This window comes from Coenobita brevimanus, chromosome 46, assembly GCF_032717465.1.
Source record: "Coenobita brevimanus isolate Jiangsu-jjx chromosome 46, ASM3271746v2, whole genome shotgun sequence".
In the NCBI taxonomy this organism is placed as follows: Eukaryota; Metazoa; Arthropoda; class Malacostraca; order Decapoda; family Coenobitidae; genus Coenobita; species Coenobita brevimanus.
In genome coordinates, this window is record NC_136999.1 from 51,388,766 (window position 1) to 51,409,740 (window position 20,975).

General features: G+C 43.5%; 1 protein-coding gene across 1 annotated transcript in view; it reads left to right on the forward strand.

The window, feature by feature from the left end:
- The first annotated feature begins 333 nt into the window (after positions 1–333).
- Positions 334–20,975, forward strand: part of LOC145398723 (putative neural-cadherin 2) — a 197,066-nt gene continuing 176,424 nt past the window's right edge. Inside the window, exons 1-2 of the mRNA XM_080271523.1 lie at positions 334–522; positions 4,403–4,565. Coding sequence (XP_080127649.1) covers positions 334–522; positions 4,403–4,565 — 352 coding nt within the window. The remainder of the gene's footprint in view (positions 523–4,402; positions 4,566–20,975) is intronic.

The window sequence follows — 20,975 nt, forward strand, 5'->3', positions numbered from 1 at the left end:
AACACACACACACACACACACACACACACACACACACACACACACACACACACACACACACACACACACACACACACACACACACACACCATTTCCAAGCAATCCCTTACTCCGATGACATTTTTTTCCATTTATTCTGGCCACTTCCAGACAACCGTACTGAACATAAGAAGGACTTTTAATAGTGAGGGTATCAGTGATGGCCCTATCAAACCTGTTCACTTTGAAATGTCCCTCCTAACGTGAATAAAACCATTTGGTGATAATACAAAAGTAATAATAATACTTAGTCGCAATAAAGACGTTAAGCTTATGTTCCTTATTCCCTCGGCGATGAAGACAAAGCTAAATTTCACCGATAATTCCCTGGACAGCACACAAATCCTAAGGTTACGTTCCAAGAGTTTAGACCCAAAGTATGACACATCAAAACGTGCCGAGAAACTTAACAAAGCTAACGAGATTGTCTGGGAATGTGTACAAATGTTGGTGTCCCGTCTGAAGGAAATCAAGTTAGAGCTGGTAATAGTATTTGTACCTGGGTTGTGGGGAGTTTGTCTTCCCGCTGGTAACGCAACACTTTGGAGTATTAGGAACAACGCAACACGAGGAAATATTTTGTACTCAGCCTTATTCCAAGTTGGGGTGGGCCTTTTTAGTTCATCTCCACAATCTTGCATTTTTCATGTCCTCCTGCATTGTACCCAGTTCTCCATGTCTCGCTTCATGGTAGGTCTCCATCTGAATCTCTGTCTCCCCTCAGCCCTCACTCCCCTCATCGGCTACCTCCCTGACATCTTGACTGGTTTTTCTTAGTTCATTGTCACTACATGTCCGTACCAGCGCATCTTTCACTTTCTCCATTATATACGTCACTTATGCTCTTGGTAATTTTACTGCCATCCGAGAGAAACGTTGACACGATGCTCACAAATTCATACAGTATAATGATCCACCACATAACATCAAACAAGACCGACGCTTATAAAAATTGGCGATGCAGCTCCCACTCACGAGTGATGAAATTCCAGACGTTTGAAACTCGAATGAAGGAGATCAAATATCTCGAGTTAGATCACAGTATTGCAAGAACCTTCAGTCCCTCGTGGGTAGGTAACTCTCCCCACCAGCCACCACACCAACAACAACCAAAACAAAGCACTTCCTCCTCAACAATACATTTTGCCTTATACGCCCAAAGATCCTCTTGCGCGTTACTGATGCACATTATGTCAGTATTAAAAAGATATTAATAGCGTGCGAGTAAATATTAAGGTGACACGACACATGAAAATGAATAGCTAAAGAAGAAATATTACCAAATCTCCCATGGCAACTAGCATGCGACCCATTGACACTACAAGGCGTCTACATATTAACTCATCTTTTTTCTTACTTTCTTTCTTATCCTGGTCTCGTACTGCTCTGTCCTCCTTCAGTAAGTGCTACAGGCAACTTTATCCGCAGGTATACAGTCGCGAATAATGTATAAGAACGCAATCGGACGTACATTTCTTGTTTTTGTTTTTGGAAAGCAAAATATTACCATGCTTATAACATATACCGTGAACTGTGACAAGCACCGTGGCATATACTAGCTGCCTTGCTGAGGATCACACCCCAACAGTTGAGTGTATTTTCTTGACGTGTGTGTGTGTGTGTGTGTGTGTGTGTGTGTGTGTGTGTGTGTGTGTGCGTGTGTGTGTTTGTCCATCTGTATGTTAGCAAGTTAAGGACAATTTATTGGATGGATTGATCCTAATATGGCATAATGAGTGGGGCCATTGGAGAAACATGTGATAAGTTTTTACTACAACAGGTCATAGATCAAGGACAATGTCAGTTCAGTTTTCATCCGATTTAGATCAGACTTAGTGGAAGGGTTGAGGAACAGGAAAGGGTAAAGTGATTCAATGTTGGGAGCAGTTGGTCAAAGGTAAAGGCCACAGGACAAGGTCAAAGGTCAGCTCTTTAACTCAGTCTGATTCGAATTGGATCAGGCTTGGTGGAAAGGTACAATGTTAGCCATGAATGAAATCGTTAAATAATAATAATAATAATAATAATAATAATAATAATGATGATGATGATGATGATGATGATGATGATGACGATGATGATAATAATAATAATAATAATAATAATAATAAGCAAAATGCCCCAGTCACAGGGCTAGGTCAACTTAAACCCAACTGATCTAATTTGACCCAAATCTTGGTCTGTAGGTTAAGGGTGAGGTAAGGATGAAGTAATTCGATTTTGAGAGCAAAGATTCAGAGGTCAAGGGCACAAGGCAGGGTTAAAGGTTCAACCCTATGTCCCCACGATCAACAGCCACCTCAATAACGCACATCAGTTTCAATGCATAGGAATGAATTGCTCTATAAACAGTAGATATGAGGCGGGGAAGAGGATTCAGTTCATCACGTCTATGCGATTATTTTCCATTTACGCCACCTTCCAAAGCCACAGGTGCCCTTTGTTTGTGAGGACGAGACTTTAGACGGGTTGTACGGTGCGGGTGTTTAGTGCTTCTTGTGCAGTGTTGTCTTGGTTGCCACTTTATACAGCTTCTTATCACTGCTAGATTCCTGCCTCGTTCCGTTTTTGTGGTACACTACTATACTCTTTTTCATATTGTGTCCATCCAGGCTTCTTCAGTTTATTGTACCAGCAGTCCATCTTCACCTCTTTTCTTCTCCTCGCTCCATCCTTCCTTCCTTCTTTTCTCCCTTCCTCATCCATTCTTCCTTCCCCCTTACCCCTCTTCCGATCTCACTTTAATTACCTGATCCTTCCTTCCCTACTTCCTTCTTTTTTTTTCTTTCTCCCTTCTCGCTTTAGACAGTTTCTCCTAAATTCTTTCCTCTCACATTATCGTTACACAGTTTAAATCCACAGGTTCTGTTGTTCATTCTCACTTTAGACTCTAGATTTATATAGCTTCTTAAGACACTGTAAGGAAGAGAGATGAAACAGCACCTTGCGATAATTGGAATTTCTTTACATTTTTTCAATGTATGTTATGTTTGGCCATGTGGAGGGGATGGAGAGCGAGAAACGAAAGAGGAGAATGTATGTGAGTGAGGTGGAGGGAGGGAGAGGAAGGGAGAGACAGACAATGAGATGGGGGCTTGGAGTGGAAAGGTATATGAGAGAGAGTGGTGTGAGCTGGGGGGAGAGCAGCGAAGTGGCAGGGGACAGGGCAACGTGTAGGCGATTTGTTTGTGGCCACCCCTAAAGGGATTAAGGCGTCTGGCTGTAGACAGATAGATAGCTCTTATGTATTTTTATACATCGTGAATTTTTAGGTGTCTTTTGGATATCTACATGTTTTATGTATTATTACCCGTCCCCGCCCCGGAGGGGCTTGGGGAAGTGTATTGCTTTCACTCGGTTTGTTTGTCTGTTTGTTTGTTTGTTTGTTTGTTTGTGTTTGGCTGTGTTTGTCTGCCAGCCTGTCTGTTAGCAACTTTACGCGAGAACTACTGGTGCAATTTTGACTAAAATTACAGGGATGATGGTCTATGACCTTCTGACCACCTGATTAAATTTTGGGCCAAACTGGGCCAAGACCCAGGTTGTAGGCCAAAAAAAAAAAAAAAAAAAAAAAAAAAAAAAAAAAAAAAGACTGGGACGGGTACAAATCGTTTATTCGTCATATCGAAATGAAACCAAAACCTAAAGGTGCATCTTTCAAATCTGCATCCTATAACATGCCTCTACATCAGAGGGGTCACTCCTCAGTTAGCGGTAGGGGGGTCAATGTCTGGTGGGTCGGGCCTAAAAATTCAAATGGGCATAAAATCGCCAATTTTCACCAGACTTACTCCAAATCTGATGTGTGACATCATTGACTAGATAGCCTGTTTTGTTTATATGTCAGCACCAAAATAACTGCCCGGGACGAGTTTGCTGTGCCTTGGCACCGCTTCATGTGTTTTGTGTATATTAAAAGCATCTTTTGTATCTAAATGTATCTGTCTTAAGCATTTTAGGTATCATCTTTGTATTTTATGTATTTCTGTATCAGACTTCAACCAGGTTATTTAATTCAAGTCAGGAAGGTTCTTTGTTAGTTGAGATGTTTATCAAGGTTACATCGTAGCCCTGCAGCTCGACCCTCTTGTAAGTTGAATAAAACCATCTTGAGACAACAGAAATATATCATGATGGGGCGTCATCCAACAGAATCAGCTAATATGTAATACCAGTTGGTCATGCCCTACTGACGCGGGTCGTATGTGCATGTCTGTCCGTTTTCATGATGCAGGTATTGTTCGTGTGTGTGTGTGTGTGTGTGTGTGTGTGTGTGTGTGTGTGTGAGAGAGAGAGAGAGAGAGAGAGAGAGAGAGAGAGAGAGTTCCATGAAAGATACACAGCATTTTTTTCTTCCTTTCAGCCAGCCACCATGAACTTACTAACCCTTGTGTGTCCCTCCTCAGTGACGAAGCTGGTGGGTGGTGATGGTGTGGAGTTCCCCCAGCCGGTGTACGAGACGCAGGTGGCTGAGAACACACCCCCAGCCACACTCCTACACCTCACCGCCGCCACACACACGCAAGGTAACTCTCTTTTCATTACGATACCAGGAACAGAACAACTATAGAGCGTTTGTACCTGTCGAAGATCCCTAACCCCTTTCAGTTTAGTTGATCATCAGGTGTAGTCATACTGGAGAGTTCACTTAAATAGTAATCAAGAAGACACATTCCCGCCTCATAACTATGGCTTAATTGAATATAACGCCTCATAACTATGGCTTAATTGAATATAATGGTCCACTTCCATCACCTGAAAACAAATGAAGTACATTAACAGCTGTCGTCGTTGTAACAGTAATATGTGTATGTAATCCGTATGTGTCTTACCAGCCAGCTTAGACAGTACATACCTTTCATAAGCAAGCCACCTTTACTAGACACGTTCTTATGATTTAGGGCATATCCGGACAAACGCCACTTTGTTGCTGGAGAAGTGACATACCTACACCAGTGCTCCGTGCGCGGGTAAGAAAGGTTATGGCCTTTCGGGAGAGGGCTGAGAGGAGCATAAATAAATATGTTCTGGAGTGGCAGTGTTTGTATGTGAGGAAGTCGGTACATCATTGACGGATCATTAACAAGACTTCAATGTGCATTAACATATTTTGTAAGGCCATACTTATGTACCCATTTAAATACCCACCCCTGACTAGGATAGAAGTCAGCTCCAGATGAGTGACAGACCATCAGACTACTCATTCACGTACCGAAGAGTGCAAGCGAGTGAAGGAGGTTCGTCTTACTCTGATATGAGGCTCCCACCTTACTTAAACTGTTAATCGACCCTGTGTTAAACAAGTATCATCAATATCACTTGCCCTTTAAAGTAATTTTGGGATTTAATTGTCACTAGGAAGATAACATAAATAGCTTATGTGTACAGAACTAGTTAGTATATTGCTACATTAAGGGCAGGTGGCCAAACAGAATTCACGTGAGTAAACTGAGCTTGTTCTGAATTATTCCCTAACTAGCGAGAGTGGCACCGAACTGACTAGGCCCTCTCAAATCCTGGCGGTCGGTGTTCCTAATACATTTAACTGGCTAAGAGGAAGGACTGACTGCAAATGTGTGTGGCAGGTGGAAATAATGTGAAGATATGTGTGTGTGTGTGTGTGTGTGTGTGTGTGTGTGTGTGTGTGTGTGTGTGTGGATAACGAGTGCTGCTATTTTAAAGGCGTGTGCATATTACCGTGTTTGTTATGTCCAGTGTTCACTTGGAGATACGATGGTCAAAATTAGCATTCAGGCAGTCTTGGTAAGGGATGTGCTAGAAATACATCTTTTTCCACATTAAATTGGAGGAACTGGCCAATCAGCTGTGGAGGTAGCAATGGAACTTCAATAGATAATTCGTCTTTAATTTAGTGTCGACTTAATGGCAAAAGAAAATATCGAGGAATTACTAGTGCTGATGATTCAGTGTTACATCATAGAGCTGATACCCCCACGAAGTGACGTATGCGGAAGTTGCAGCAACTTTGCCTGATGGAATGCCTGAAGTGCCGGGAATGGGGGAGATGAACTGACTGATGGGGTGCTCGATGGGTTGCTTGGTGGACACTACACAACTCACGTAGGCCAGTTCTCTAAATGCACCAAGAACAAGAACCGAATATTAATTGACTGTATGAGGGTTATTAAGACAGACATTTCCGTGTTGCTGAGTCCCAGTCTCACCCCTGACTATGACACGCAAGTATTTATTTTATAGCCTGGGTCTCAGTTTCAGGTGTAGGTACGAACAGATGAAATGTACATCCGATTATACCACTACCACCATCCCTGAATGCACCCTTGTCAGTCCCACCTGTAGTTTGCCTGTACTGCATACCTGAGTTGTGATGTGATCTGGGCTGCAATAAGCTAGACTGTGGAAAAAATCGGACATTGCCAAAGGACACTATACCCAGTAACCCAGGTGACATACCCATGGTTCCCCGGTTCTTAGTCTCTCTCTCTCTCTCTCTCTCTCTCTGCCTGTGCAGTAATCTCCAGTCTTTTAAACGCACTGTGTCCAGACAACCAAAATGAACAAACCTTGAATCTGACTCTCTTGTTCGGTTTCATTTAAAAAAATAATAATAATAAATAAAAAATACAAACTAGATTTGCAAGCTGTAAGACGTGGGTTATTTGTTTTCGTCCACGTTTCTGAATTCGTTGTGATGTAGGGTGGACGAACTGCAGACGAACTGTTATAATTCCAGCTCATATAGTCAAAAACAGCGGCTCCTATGGCTCCCAGGTGACGCGGTAGGACAAGTGTATGGACTTGCGACCTAATAGTCTATCGCCTGTGATGTAGACCAGAAGGGACGCTTTAAAAACATGGATGTATAAGATCGAGGATGACTCGGGGTTTCGTGTTTACAGTATTTTCATAGTGTGTCTTGAGTCCAAGGGGGCGTCAGCGTGAATCACTGCCTTACATTGCCGCGTAGCAGGTGTTGCTATTATCATCTTTTATTTTTTATTATTACCAGTCGCGATAGAGAAGCTGGTACTGTTTTCAGTGTGTGTGTGTGTGTGTGTGTGTGTGTGTGTGTGTGTGTGTGTGTTAGCACGATAACTTCACAACCGCTCAAGATATCATCACAAAAGTTTTACAGGTGTGTAGTAGGGGAAAAAGCGATCACGAGTTCGAAATCTGTGAAAGTAGGTCAAGGTCTGTCTACCTATTACCACGATAACTTTTCAACCGCTCACGATATCATCACAAAACTGTACAGGTGTGTAGCAGGGATGAAAAATCTACAACTATTGTGTTCAGTTTGTTTATTTGTTTGTTTGTCTGGGTGTTTGTTAGCACGATAACGTAAGAACCGCTCAAGATATCTTCACGAAATTTTACAGGTGTGTAGTAGGGATGAAAATCTACGAGTCTGAAGTTGGTGAAAGTAGGTCAAGTTCAAGGTCATATTACAAGCCGCGCTAGACGTGTATCGGCTCGCGGCTAGTGTGATTCCCACCTTGGGGGGCCTCTTGTTGTTATTGTTATTTATTATCTTTATCGTCCACCTTTACAAGGCGGAGCGATAATGTTTTTGGCCGCCTGTGTGTGTGTGTGTGTGTGTGTGTGTGTGTGTGTGTGTGTGTGTGTGTGTGTGTGTCTGTCTGTCTGTCTGTCTGTCTGTCTGTTCCCATTATATCTCATGAACGGCTTGAGCTATCAACAAGAAACCTTCCAGAGTATCAAGATATGGCCATAATCTTGGCCAAGTTCGAACATGGGAACTAGGGGTCAAGGTCAAGGTCACCAAAATGGCTGCCAAAGGTCAATTAGTTTTTATCGCCGCTTTTAGCACAATTATACAGTATCTCATGAATGGCTTGAGCTATCAACATGAAACCTTCAGGGTATCAAGATATGGCCAAAATCTTAGACTTGGCCAACAGCATATTCTGGCGGGCAATAAGCATTCGGCTCCCCAATGCTTTTCTTTCATTATTATTATTATTATTATTATTATTATTATTATTACTGATAGTATCATTAGTAACCGTACTAGTAGTAGCAGTAGTAGTAACCAGCCGCGATAGCGGCATTGTTACTACTGGCATTGTTTTCACTTTGTGTGTGTGTGTGTGTGTGTGTGTGTGTGTGTGTGTGTGTGTGTGTGTGTGTGTGTGTGTGTGTCTGCCTCTCTGTCTGTCTCTCTGTCTCTCTGTGAGTTAATACGATAACTTCGCAACCGCTCAAGATGTCATCACAAAATTCAACAGGTCTTTAGTAGGAAACAAAAGCGATCACTAGTTCGAAATTGGTGAAAGTAGGTCAAGATTTGTCTGTCTGTTACCACAATAACTTCGAAACCCCTCAGGATATCACCAAATTTTACAGGTGTGTAGTAGGGATGACAGTCTCCTACGAGTATTGTTTTAAGTTTGTCTGTGTGTCTGTTAGCATGACAACTTGGCAACCGCTAAGGAAATCATCGCAAAATTTTACAGGTGTGTAGTAGGGATGACATTCTCTTACGAGATCGAAAATGGTGAAAGTAGGTCAAGGTCTGTTTGTCTGTTACCAAGATAACATCGCAACCGCTCAAGTTATCATCAAAAAATTTTACAGGTGTGTAGTAGGGATGAAAATCTCCTACGAGTTCGAAATTCGTGAAAGTATGTCAAGGTGAAGGTCATATTCCTACCCGCGCTAGATATGTATCGGCTCGCGGCTGGTGTGATTCCCTCTTGGTGGGGGGGGGCTCTAGTTAAACTTTTATATTTTATTCGATTATTTTTTAAGTGTCCAGCTCTTAGCATAGACTTGTTAGGACATTTCCTGAGGCCCAGCATTTACTCGTATATTGGATTCCATACACTTTCACGTGTACCAAGAAGTGAAAAGACTAATCAAAGTTCTCCTGCGTTCCCATATTCCCCCTGCACCTCTCCTCTTCCCCCTTCACCTCTCCTCTCCTCTGTTCACCTCTCCTCTCCTCCCTCCACCTCTCCTCTCCCCTTTCGCCTCTCCTCTTTTTTTCCTTCACTTCCTTTCTCCTGCCTTCACCTCTCCTCTCCTGCCTTCACCTCTCCCCTCCTCCCTTCACCCCTCCTTTCCTGTACCTTCCCTTCATATCACATCCTCTTCCTTCGCCTTCCCTCTCTCCTTCAACTCCCTTCTTTCTTCCCTTCATTTTCTCTTCCCTCAACCCTCGTCGCCTCTCCTTTCCTCTCCTTCCCCTTCTTTCAACGCCTTTTCCCTTCCCTTCCCTCACGTCCCTTCACCTTCTCTCCTCTTTCCCTCATCCCTCCTCATCCCTCCTTCTCTTCCTTCATCTCCCCTCTAATCATCTTTCCCCTCCCTTTCCCTCCCTTCCTTTCAACTCCCCTTCCCTCCCCTCCCCTCCCTTCCCTTCACCTTCCCTCTCTTTCCCTCTTTCCCTTCACTTTCAGTTCCCTCCCTTCCATCACCTGTCCTACCCTTCTTTCTCCTCCTTTCACCTCCCTCTCCTCTTCCTTCTCCTCTCCTCCCCTCCCTTCCCTTGAACTCCCTCTCCCCACTTCCCCTTCCTTCTGCCCTCCTACCCTCTCTTTCCCTCAGCTCCCCTCTCCCCTCTTCACCTCCCCTCTCCGCTCCTCTTTTCGCCACCCTCGAGTCCCTCCCTCTTTCCTCTTTCACCTTCCCTACTCTACATTCTCCTCGCCTACTCTCCACTTCCCTCCTTTCCTCTCCCTTCCTCTCCTGTACCCACTCGTCACCTCCCCTGGCCTCCTCTCCCCTCCTTTCGCCTCCCCTGGTCTCCTCTCCGCTCCCTTCACCTCCCCACCTTCCCCTCACCCCCTGTAGCCCCTGTCCGCTGTGAAATAGTGCCAGCAAAAAGAAAGCATCTGCTAATTACGCGCCCTGATTTCCTCACCTTCAATTAAGGAAATTAAAACTGTAAATAAATATACTATCGCCACATTCCGCCCCCCTCCCTCATGGCAGTAATACCCACTCCCGTCCTCACAATTGCTCTGGCATTGTGTTAGTAATGGTCTCTCTCTCTCCTCGTGCTTCAGACTTCATTGTAGTTACTGTGTTGTGGTGTGTAGTGTGTTGTTGTCCAGTCTTGTGTACTGTACTATACTGCATTGTTGTGGTGTGTTGTGTTGGGTTGGGTTGTGCAGTGTTGGTTTGTACAGTGTTGTGCTGTGGTGTGGTGAGGTGTGGTGTACTGTAGTGTAGTGTACTCGTTGTGTGGTGTAGGCTACCTTTGTGTTGTGTTGTGCTGTGGTGTGTTGTGATGTGTTGTTTAGTGTAGTGCAGTACAGTGTGGTGTAGTGTAGGGCAGGGTAGTGTTGCTTAGTGGAGCATTGCATAGTGCAGTGTATTGTAGTATAGTGTTGCATTGTGTAATACTGTATAGTGTAGTGCCTTCTTGCGTTGTGTAGTGTAGCGTCGTGTAGTGTAGCAGAGTGTAGTGTAGTGGCGTACCTGTCTTGCAAGGGTTTATATATTCATTCCAGTATAGTCAGTTATCTTATACCACTCCAGTATACTCACATGCTTCTCATCTCCTACCCCTTTTCTCCTCGCTTCCTTCTCACCGTCTCCTCCTCTTACACCAAACTCCAGTAAGGTGTAATATAGTAATTTACAACGGCCTTTTATCTCTGTTGCAACATACTTTCTTACATTCACGCCACTTTACTGACTTTTATCGTGCCGCATTACTATCTATCTATCTATCTATAGCCCGACGCCCTAATCCCGCAGAGGGTGGCCACAGACAAAACGCCTCCAAGTCGCTCTGTCACCCACCATTTGACTACCCTCCCCCCAACTCACTCCCCCCTCCCTCATATACCTCTCAACTCCATCCCTCCACCTCATCCTCGGTCTTCCCCTCCCTCTCCCTCCCTCCACCTCACCTACATACACCCTCTTAGTCAGTCTTTCATTCTCCATTCTCTCCACATGTCCAAACCACCTCAGTGTATTTCTCCTAATCATCTCAACCACATCCACATCCACCCCACAACGTTCTTTCACTTCTTCATTCGTCAACCTGTCCCTCCATGTCACTTCACATGCTCCTTTCAAGTAGCTCATTTCCACTGCTCTCACTCTTGACTTGTTCCCCTCTTGCAAGGTCCATGCCTCGCTTCCATACGTCAGGGTAGGGATCACAATATTATCATGCAGTGACTTCTTAACTTCCATACTCACCTCCCTATTTCTCATCACTGCATTCAGTGTACCAACAACCTTCCTTCCCTGCTGTACCCTTTCACGCACTTTATACCCCATAGTTCGATCCTTACTCATCACACTACCCAAGTACTTGAATGCACTCACATTCTCCATATCCTCACCATCCAACCCCACTGTACATTCTGTGACTTCATTCCTCTCAAACACCATAACTTTACTCTTGTTTACATTAACTTTCAGCTTCCTCCTCCTACACACTGTCCCAGATTCATTCACCAAATCTTGCAACTCCCATTCATCTTCATTCAACAATACTGTATCATCAGCAAACAGCAACACCGGAATCTTCCAAATCTCACCCTCATTCATTAGAGCCACCCCCACATCCACTGCCCTACCTTGCACCTCCTTTACAACCCCATCCATGTATATATTAAACAGCCATGGAGACATCACACAACCCTGTTTCAGTCCCACACTGAGATCAAAGAACTCACTCAGCTCACCATCCACTCGTACCGTAACCCTAGCTCCTTCGTGCAGACTCCTCACAGCACTCAACAACTTCCCCTCCACTCCATGTATATTCAATACCTTCCACATATCTTGTCTATCTATTCTGTCATAAGCTTTCTCCAAGTCCATGAAGGTAGCTTACACTTTCTTTTCCTTCTCTAGATACTTCTCCACTAAACATCTTAGAACAAATATCTGATCTACACACATTTTTCTCTTCGTAAATCCCCCTTGTTCTTCTCCAACTAGCTCCTCTGTTATATGCCTAACCCTATCAATGAGTATTCTACCATATATTTTTCCAGTCACACTAAGAAGGCAAATACCCCTATGGTTACCACATACTCCTCTCTCCCCTTTTCCTTTGTATAAAGGAACAATTATACCTGATTTCCAGTCCTCAGGAACCCTTCCCTCTTCCCAAGCCAATCTACACAACTTCCATATCCACTCCAAAACAATCTCACCCCCATACCTCAGCATTTCACCACACACTCCATTAATTCCTGGGGCCTTTCCCATCTTGATCTTCTTCATTGCTTCCACCACTTCCGCCCTACTGATCTCTTCCTCCCTCCTCTCATCTCTTCTTCTCCCAGCCATTCCCCAACCACTTATACTCGCACTGCCCTCACTCTCTACATTCAACAAATCCTCAAAGTGCTCCTTCCATCTCCTCAATTTCTCTCTCTTCTCCACCAACAACCTATTATTCCTATTTTTCACTCCCCTACTATTCCCCATTCACACTGCCTTACTTTCTTTATCTCCTTCCAAAACAATTTCTTACTGTCCCTTCATTTCACACTCAGATTCCTCCCAAATTCTTCATCCACTTTCTTCTTACTCTCCTTCACCAATCTATTCACCTCCCTTCTCCTCCTCACATATACCTGTCTCTTCTCTCTCTCATCTTCTCCCCTACCTCTACTCGCTAACCATTCACTATATGCCTTCTTCTTTTGTTCCACAGCTCGTTTCACCTCATCATTCCACCATGCTGTCCCTTGCACACCTTTGCATCTCCTCCTCACTCCACAAACCGCCTCACACGCTGCACCTATCTCTTCCGTGAATATCTTACATACATCTTCCACCCCTTCCATCTGCTCTAACTCATACCTTCCCAATCTTTCTTCCACTGTGCTCTTATACTCTGCCATTCTCTCACTGTCTTGCAATTTCTCCACTCTTCTCACAGAAGCTGTTTCCTCCTGTCTTCCCATTCGTCTCTTCAACCATTTTCTTTGCAGCCTTACCTTGCCCATCACTAAGTGATGGTCCGAGACTCCATTCCCCCACCCTCTCCACACTCTTGCATCCATCACTTGTCTTCTCATTCGCTCATCCAAACACACGAAGTCCATCATTGCCTTTCGTTCAACAAGTTCACCATCCATCCTCCTCATAACCTTCCATGTATACCTGTGGATCATCTTATGCCGAAAGTAGGTATTAGCTATTGTTAAACCCTTACCAGCACAGATGTCCAACAAAGCACTACCATTCCCATCTACTTCACCTGACACACCCCACTGACCAACCACTCCATCCACTGGTACATTCCCGACTTTGCCATTCATGTCTCCAATCAAAAACACTCTCTCGCTCCTCTCAAACTTGTCCATACATGCTTCTACTATCGCCCAAAACTCATCTTTCACTCTTGCCACTCGGTCCTCTGTCGGCGCATACGCACACACAATCGCCCACTCTTGTATACCTACTTTCATCCTCACCCATACAATCCTTGCACCCACTGTTCAATACTCTCTTATATTCTCCTTCCACTTCTTGCTTATCATCAGACATACTTCCTCTCTTGCCCTCTCATAATCTCATTCTCATTAACTCCTGCACATATCCCTAAACAGTATTCCCATTCTCTCACCCTTTCACCTTTTCGTTTAGTTTCAGTCAGTCCACATATATCCACTCTTGCATCCTCAAGGACCTGCACAGTCTCTGTCTCTTTCACTTCATTATTCACTCCTCTCACATTCCATGTTCCGACCCTAAGAATGTCCTTATTCCGTTCCTTAGTCGCCAACGTATGGTCCGTCCTGGTCCGAGGCGCTTTATTCGCTTGTCTAGTTAGTTCTTATTACGGGGTGGAGCACTAACCCACCACCAACCCTTTTAGTCGCCTCGCACGACAAGCAGGGATACTGGGGGAGTATTCTTGAAACCCCCCTACCCCCAGGGGGCTGTTTTGTCAATTTTCCTTTTACTCATTAATAGCCACTGTATTTTCTCTCACCATACACAAAACAACTACCTCTCCCTATCGAGTACTGAGCTGGTGGGTAGGTAAATATGTTGCTAGCTATGAGGAAATGTTAAATGATATATTGATGTAATGTTAATTATTCTGCCACTCAGTAACAGGCAATCAGGTAAGAGGGGACGCAATTCTGTCATGTACGAACAGAATGACGATAGTTTCTTTTTCGCGTAACGATCATGAATTTGTTTACCATTATCCCGGATTTCACCATCATTCCAGCATAATCAGTCTTCGTTTTTCCCAGCATGGAATTTCAGTATGAACGTCCTCTTATACCCCTGTCTATTATGATTTTATTATTATTATATTCTTTATCACTTCTTTCTTCATCATCAGCGGGTCGTATTCTAGGGACCGTTTTCTTGTCGGTTAAGGAAGCTCCCTAACACCTCTTCCTAAGCGATTTATTTTGCTTAATACACCTTACTCTCCTTTTTTTTTATCATAAACCATCCTGAAATCACCAGACACTTCATAAATAACGTCCAAAATTATACTAACCAGACATATCACAATATACAGGCCTAGGTGGCATAGCGTGCTGTGGAGCATCTCTTTCTTAGCGATTTATTTTGCAAAGTATACCCTAACATTCTTTTCTTTGCTGTTTATTTCGTTTTCTATATAGTTTGCATCAGCATATTAGATCTAAGTACTTTACGTGGCAGCCGTGGCTCAGTGGGTTAGAGAACTCTTCTGTTGTCGAAAGGTTGGAGGTTCGAGTCCACCCGACGGTTCATTGGTAGACATCAGGAAGGGCATACGGCCATTAAGTGCTACACGCTCCAAACCTAAGTCCTCTACCCAGGGGCAACGCCTTAGCCTTTATCGAAAAAGGGGGGACACTGTGTAAAACTAAAAAAAAATAAAAATAATAATAATAACAATGTCCATCAGTAACATACACGAAGATTTTTAGGTGCAATAAGGAGCTAAAACTGCTACAGAAGAGCTGCTGTGAACTCAAAGTCACTTAAATTACGACCTCCGTATTCCAAATGACATAGAAGGCTCCGTAATCTATCTATCTATCTATTGCCAGACGCCTCAATCCCGTTTGGGGTGGCCACAAACAAATCGCCTCCAATCGCCCTGTCCCCCACCATTTCACTGCCCTGCTCCCAACTCACACCCCCCTCTCTCATATACCTCTCCACCCCATCCCTCCATCTCATCCTCGGCCTCCCCCTCCCTCTTCCCCCCTCCACCTCACTCACATACACTCTCTTCGTCAGTCTTTCACCCTCCATCCTCTCCACATGGCCAAACCACCTCAGTGTGTTCCTCATAACGCTTCCTGTCACATCCACATCCACACCACAACGCTCCTTTATATCCTCATTCGTCAGCCTGTCTCTCCACGTGACTCCACAGGCTCCTCTTAAATAACTCATTTCCACTGCTCTCACTCTTGACTTGTGTCCTTCCAACAACGTCCAAGCTTCACTTCCTTACGTTAGAGTTGGTATCACAATACTGTCATGTAGTAACTTTTTCACTTCCATGCTCACTTCCCTGTTTCTTATCACTGCTTTCAAAGAACCAGCAACCTTTCTTCCCTGCTGTACCCTTTCAAGCACTTCACCCTCCAAACCTCCATCCTTACTCATCACACTACCCAAGTACTTAAACGTACTCACATTTGCCAATTCCTCACCATCCAACCTCGCTGTCCATTCACTGACTTCACCTCTCTCAAAGACCATCACTTTACTCTTCGCTACATTCACCTTTAGATTCCGTTTCTTACACACTCTCCCAAACTCATCCACCAAGCCTTGCAGCCATCAGTGTATTTGTAACCTGACCCCCATGCAGGCTATTCCACATTACGTGTGTCAGGCAGTACGGGCGTGGCCATCAATAGCAGCCATAATAGATGTAATGCTATGCCTCATACTGGACGCCAGATGATGTTGTGTGTACTGTGGAAACGTTTTCAACTCCTCTTGCATTGCCTGAATTAGTTGCTGTCATGATACCGGGTCTACCCCGGCTATTACCCTGTATCAGAAGTTCATTACACTGTCTCCAAAAACGCAAACGTCCATCAGAACAATTCACTAAAATGCGACATTCATAGGTGAAGAGAATAGCTTACGCTGTCTTTCGGTCCACCACCGTAGTCTGTTCGGACGATAGCCTAGTAAGAGATTCAGACCCTTTATGGGTCTATGCCCGTTTAAGCCAAACGACCACCATTGCCGCTGTATGGTGGACCTGCCTATCCGATGATTATGTGGACCAGGAGTCTCACGTGCTGCTTGTGATGACGACCAGACTCTGTCAGGCAGATGCAGCATCTGGGTATGGCGAACTTATCGTTATGTTGTGTCATGTACCCTTCCAGGAAGCTGTCGGTCGTCAACCAAGCCTGTTTCATGATGCCTCTGGATGATCCTGACAATCGTTGCGTGATGACAACCAATTCTGCTGGTTACCATACGTTGCGCCATGCCACCCTCCAGCATACCTTAGGCACGATGGCATTCAAGGCATGACAAACGTGGCATAGTGGCAGTCATTCGAGAACTAACGGACTATATTCCACTTACAACGCTAACTATCGTTGTAGAAGAATAACAACCATGTGTTCCATTTCCGCCAATAGGCAGTGAGTGGAATGGGCTGAATTGATTAACCTTATCCCTGAGACGTTGCTTCATGAACAAAGTGAACTTGTGTTCAGATGGATTGTATGAGTCCATGATTTTAACATAGATCAGTGTTCTAAACAAGCAGTGGTACATGAATTATTGCAAATGTATTAGGCGATGCGTTTTCACTGACTCTAAGTATATGTTCTTCTGACATCGATATAGTGTTCATTAAAAATATATAAAAAGATACTGAGGTGGAGTTTTTGTCGTTGCAATATCGACATATTTTACGTCAATAACACATGATCTAGAGGTGTAATGTGAAGAATACATCGCATAGGAAGATATACTACGACACTGTTGCCCACACGGTCACACATGCCTCGACACTGATCCTGTAAACAAGCCCCTGAAGTACCACATGGAAAATTGGCATGTTGTGGAAGTAGAGGCGATGGGCGTTTGTGTGACGGGGAATCAGTGGTGTACAGGGAAGGAAAGGCGCTGGAGTGAGTCCTTCTAACTTCTTGATGGTTGGCAATTGTTGGATTCGAGTTTTTGGCATACACATACAAACCCTGTGTGTATTGTATAGTTTAAAGATGTAGGTAGGCAGGTAGGTAGGTAGATAAGTAGATTGGTAGGTAGGTTGGGAGATAGATAGATATATGTAGAGACTAACAGATAGATACTATAGTTATAGAGGCTAATAGACAGATAGATAGATAGATATACATATATTCATTCAGTACATACATATATGCATGCATGCAGACAGACAGTCAGAGATAGAAAGGTAGAGAAATGCATACACGATAGATAGTTAAACAGGTAGACAGACATATACTGTAAATACATACATATATACAGATGGACAGACAGACAGACAGATACGTAAGTACGGTAATGATACAAACAGCTAGACAGACAGAAATAAATAGATATAAATAGATACCTGTACAGGGGGAGCGATCAGCATAGTCTCTCATTAGTCCTTTAATCCCCACCTGATCAGACACCTGGATAAGCGGACATTATGGTAATCCCACGTAACTCCACTCACACACCTGTACTCACAATAATACCCCCAGTAAACAGTGATTATTTTTCCAGCTGTGGTCTGTGTATTTAACTGTATTGTATCCCTTGGACTTCAATCCTTCAATCCAATGGTGTATAACACTATTCTGTTGTCCTGTAACAGACGTATTTCGTACTTTATTTTTGCAACAAAAGATTTTATTCATGTTAGATAGAAAAATCAGATTATGGAGGGGTGACAGACTGCACCAACCCCCGCCACTACAGGTGTTTTGTCCACAGGTAACAAAATCTTCTGGAGGTAGTAAAAATATAGTAATAAAATGTCATCAGCTTCATTAAAGGGTTGTAGTAGTAGTAACAATAGTAATAGTAGTAGTAGTAGTAGTAGTAGTGGTGGTAGTAGTAGTAGTAGTAGTAGTAGTAGTAGTAGCAGTAGTAGCAAACACATCAAATGATGCAAGAGTGGATGTCAGTGCTCGAGGTTTCTGGACACGTGGGCAGAGGGCGTTCTTCGACATTAGGATATTCGATCCCATGGCAGCATGTCATCGTGAACTGTCTCTCGAAGCTGCACACAAGAGGAATGAACAAGAAAAAAATAGAAATTATCAAGAAAGGATCCAACATGTGGACCACGGTCGATTCACTCCCCTTGTGTTCATGACATCAGGTGGGATGGGTCCAGAGGCAGTGAGATTCTATTCGAGACTGGCAGAGGTTCTTTCTGAGAAGAAACGTCAACCGCAGAGTTCTGTTATGGCCTGGATGAGATGTCGACTCTCATTCTCCCTCGTGAGGTCTGCTCTGCTATGTCTCAGGGGCACAAGATCATCAGCCCTCAGGCCTGTCTCTCTAGCGGGTATGGATTACGAAGCTACAGTGGTCGAGAGTCGCATAGACCAGCGACTCCAATAGTTTAATGTCTTTATTTACACTGTAATATCAATAACTAAAAAATAAAATAATAATAGTAATAGTAGATGGTTGGTAACCACAGCCGTTGGCGTGCTTGTGGCCAACGGATTGTAATATGAGAGTTAGTGTTAACCTTCACATTACAACTCCAAATGGTGAACTGTATTAGCAAGGTTGGCTTTGATCTTCACAATATAATTCACCAATGGATGGAGGTAGTAGTAGTAGTAGTAGTAGTAGTAGTGCTAACTATTGCTTTACTAGCCTTCTCTTAAACTCATGAAAGCAGATATTATAATTCTATCTATAACAAACAGCCTCGAAAGGAGCATTAGGTCTGTTGCTGCTTGCCTTTCTTTGTATTCCTTGTGCTTTGTATTTAAGGTGGACGAAACATACAATTATACAGTAGTCTTTATTATTGTAGGACATCACTCTGGTTGGGGTGGAATGCCGGGTCTTATGCGCTGTGTTTCAAACCCTTTGTGTGAATGGGCGTTTTTCTATCACGAATAACGGTGCCAGGAAGGCGGTCTCTTATCACTAAAAATTCTGGGCTACGGCAGTGCATACTCCGGCCCATTTTTGCCCCAGAAAAAACAATGTTTCCTGTATACACTTCATATATTTTGTCAAGACAGGTAACAGCTATAGTGGTTCCAGACAGAATCATAAAAGTGCAGATGCTTCAGAGATGGGTTGGCGTCGGTACCCATGAGAGCCGCTTCCTTGCTGTGAACAGGATTAAGACAGCTGTGTCAAAACTAATGATTATTTTTTTTTAACACATATCAGGGGTTAAAAAAATGTGCTTCCATGCCAAAATGTGCAGAGAACAGTTAGATGATTCTTGGCCGTGGAAGCAATAGGCATCTCATGCAAAGTCAAATTAGCAATGCCTGACTTTGCAATCCTGACCAGCAAAATGTCACAGGCGACGCTTCTTTGGACAATCCACAGGCGCTAATGGAGCAAAATGACGGGTAACTGAGATAAGGGTGTGACTGGAGGAGCTCAAGAGAGAGAAATATTGACAGAGTAAGTAGAAGGATCAGCTGTGAGAAAAAATCAAGTATTCTGTGTATGAACTTAATTTTCTCTAAAACGATCAGGGATATTGGTATGGCGCTGTGCAAACTACTCTAGGTCATAGACAGAAATAATACGTAGCACTCAGAGAATACAACACCTGTCTATCTATCTATCTTTCGCCAGACACCTTCCGTAAGGGGTGGCCACAAACAAATCGCCTCCATGTCGCCCTGTCCCCCGCCATTTCATTGCCATGCTCCCAGCTCACCCTCCCCCCTCTCATATACCTCTCCACTCCATCCCTCCATCTCATCCTTGGCCTTCCCCTCCCTCTCTCCCCCTCCACCTCACCCACATACACTCTTTTCGTCAGTCTCTCACTCTCCATCCACTCCACATGTCCAAACCACTTCAGTGTGTTTCTCCTAACGCTTCCTATCACATCCACATCCACACCACAACGCTCCTTCCCTTTCTCATTTGTCAGTAATGCTGGAACTCAGCTGATAAAAAGTAGCGGCGCTCCCATTCCCGTTACTAGCTCAAAAAAGTAGTGGCGATACTGGTTTCGCTACTTGATACGAAGCGTAGCGGCGCTCCCGCTCCCGCTACTTTGATAAGAAAAAGGTAGACGAAGGAAAGGTTAACAAAAATCTGTGATATAGCAATACACTATATACTGTTTTGATAATATTAGTCAGTCTGAATGGTTATGTTGTGTACCAGTAATGTCAGTATATACTTATATTGAAAAAAAAAAAAAAACATCATATACATGTCGGTGTCACTTTAATGAAGCTTAGAGCCGAAGGTACAGGAAAAAGCTATTAACTGTATAATGTAACAAATGTTCTTTTACACTGTTACCTAGTATACCTAGTGAAAGTAACATACGTAAATAACAGGCAAAAAAATGTGGCCTACCATTGATACATATTATATAGATTTATATTTTCAATACCCATTTAAGATACGTACGAAAACGAAAGCAAAAATGAACTGGGGCTTTCTTTAAAGGCTATTTATAAAATAGCAATTTTTTTTTTCCATTAAAGTGAAACTAACATACTGTTACGAAATAATAACGTAGTGAGTAAGAATTAGTCTGAAAGAGAGAGTGAGGGAGAGAGCGGGAGTTAGAGACGGGGATAGTTAGAGTTGTATGTGTGTGTGTGTGTGTGTGTGTGTGTGTGTGTGTGTGTGTGTGTGTGTGTGTGTGTGTGTGTGTTTTAGCATTGCCTACATCTACCTGACATCCTTATTTATCTTGAGGAAAGCAATCTTTTCAAAAAAAAAAAAAAAAAAAAGCAAATTCCTGTCTAATTATTGCACATTACTAATAAATAATAATAAATTGCTGATGTAATGTAGAATAAACATCAATAATTGACAGA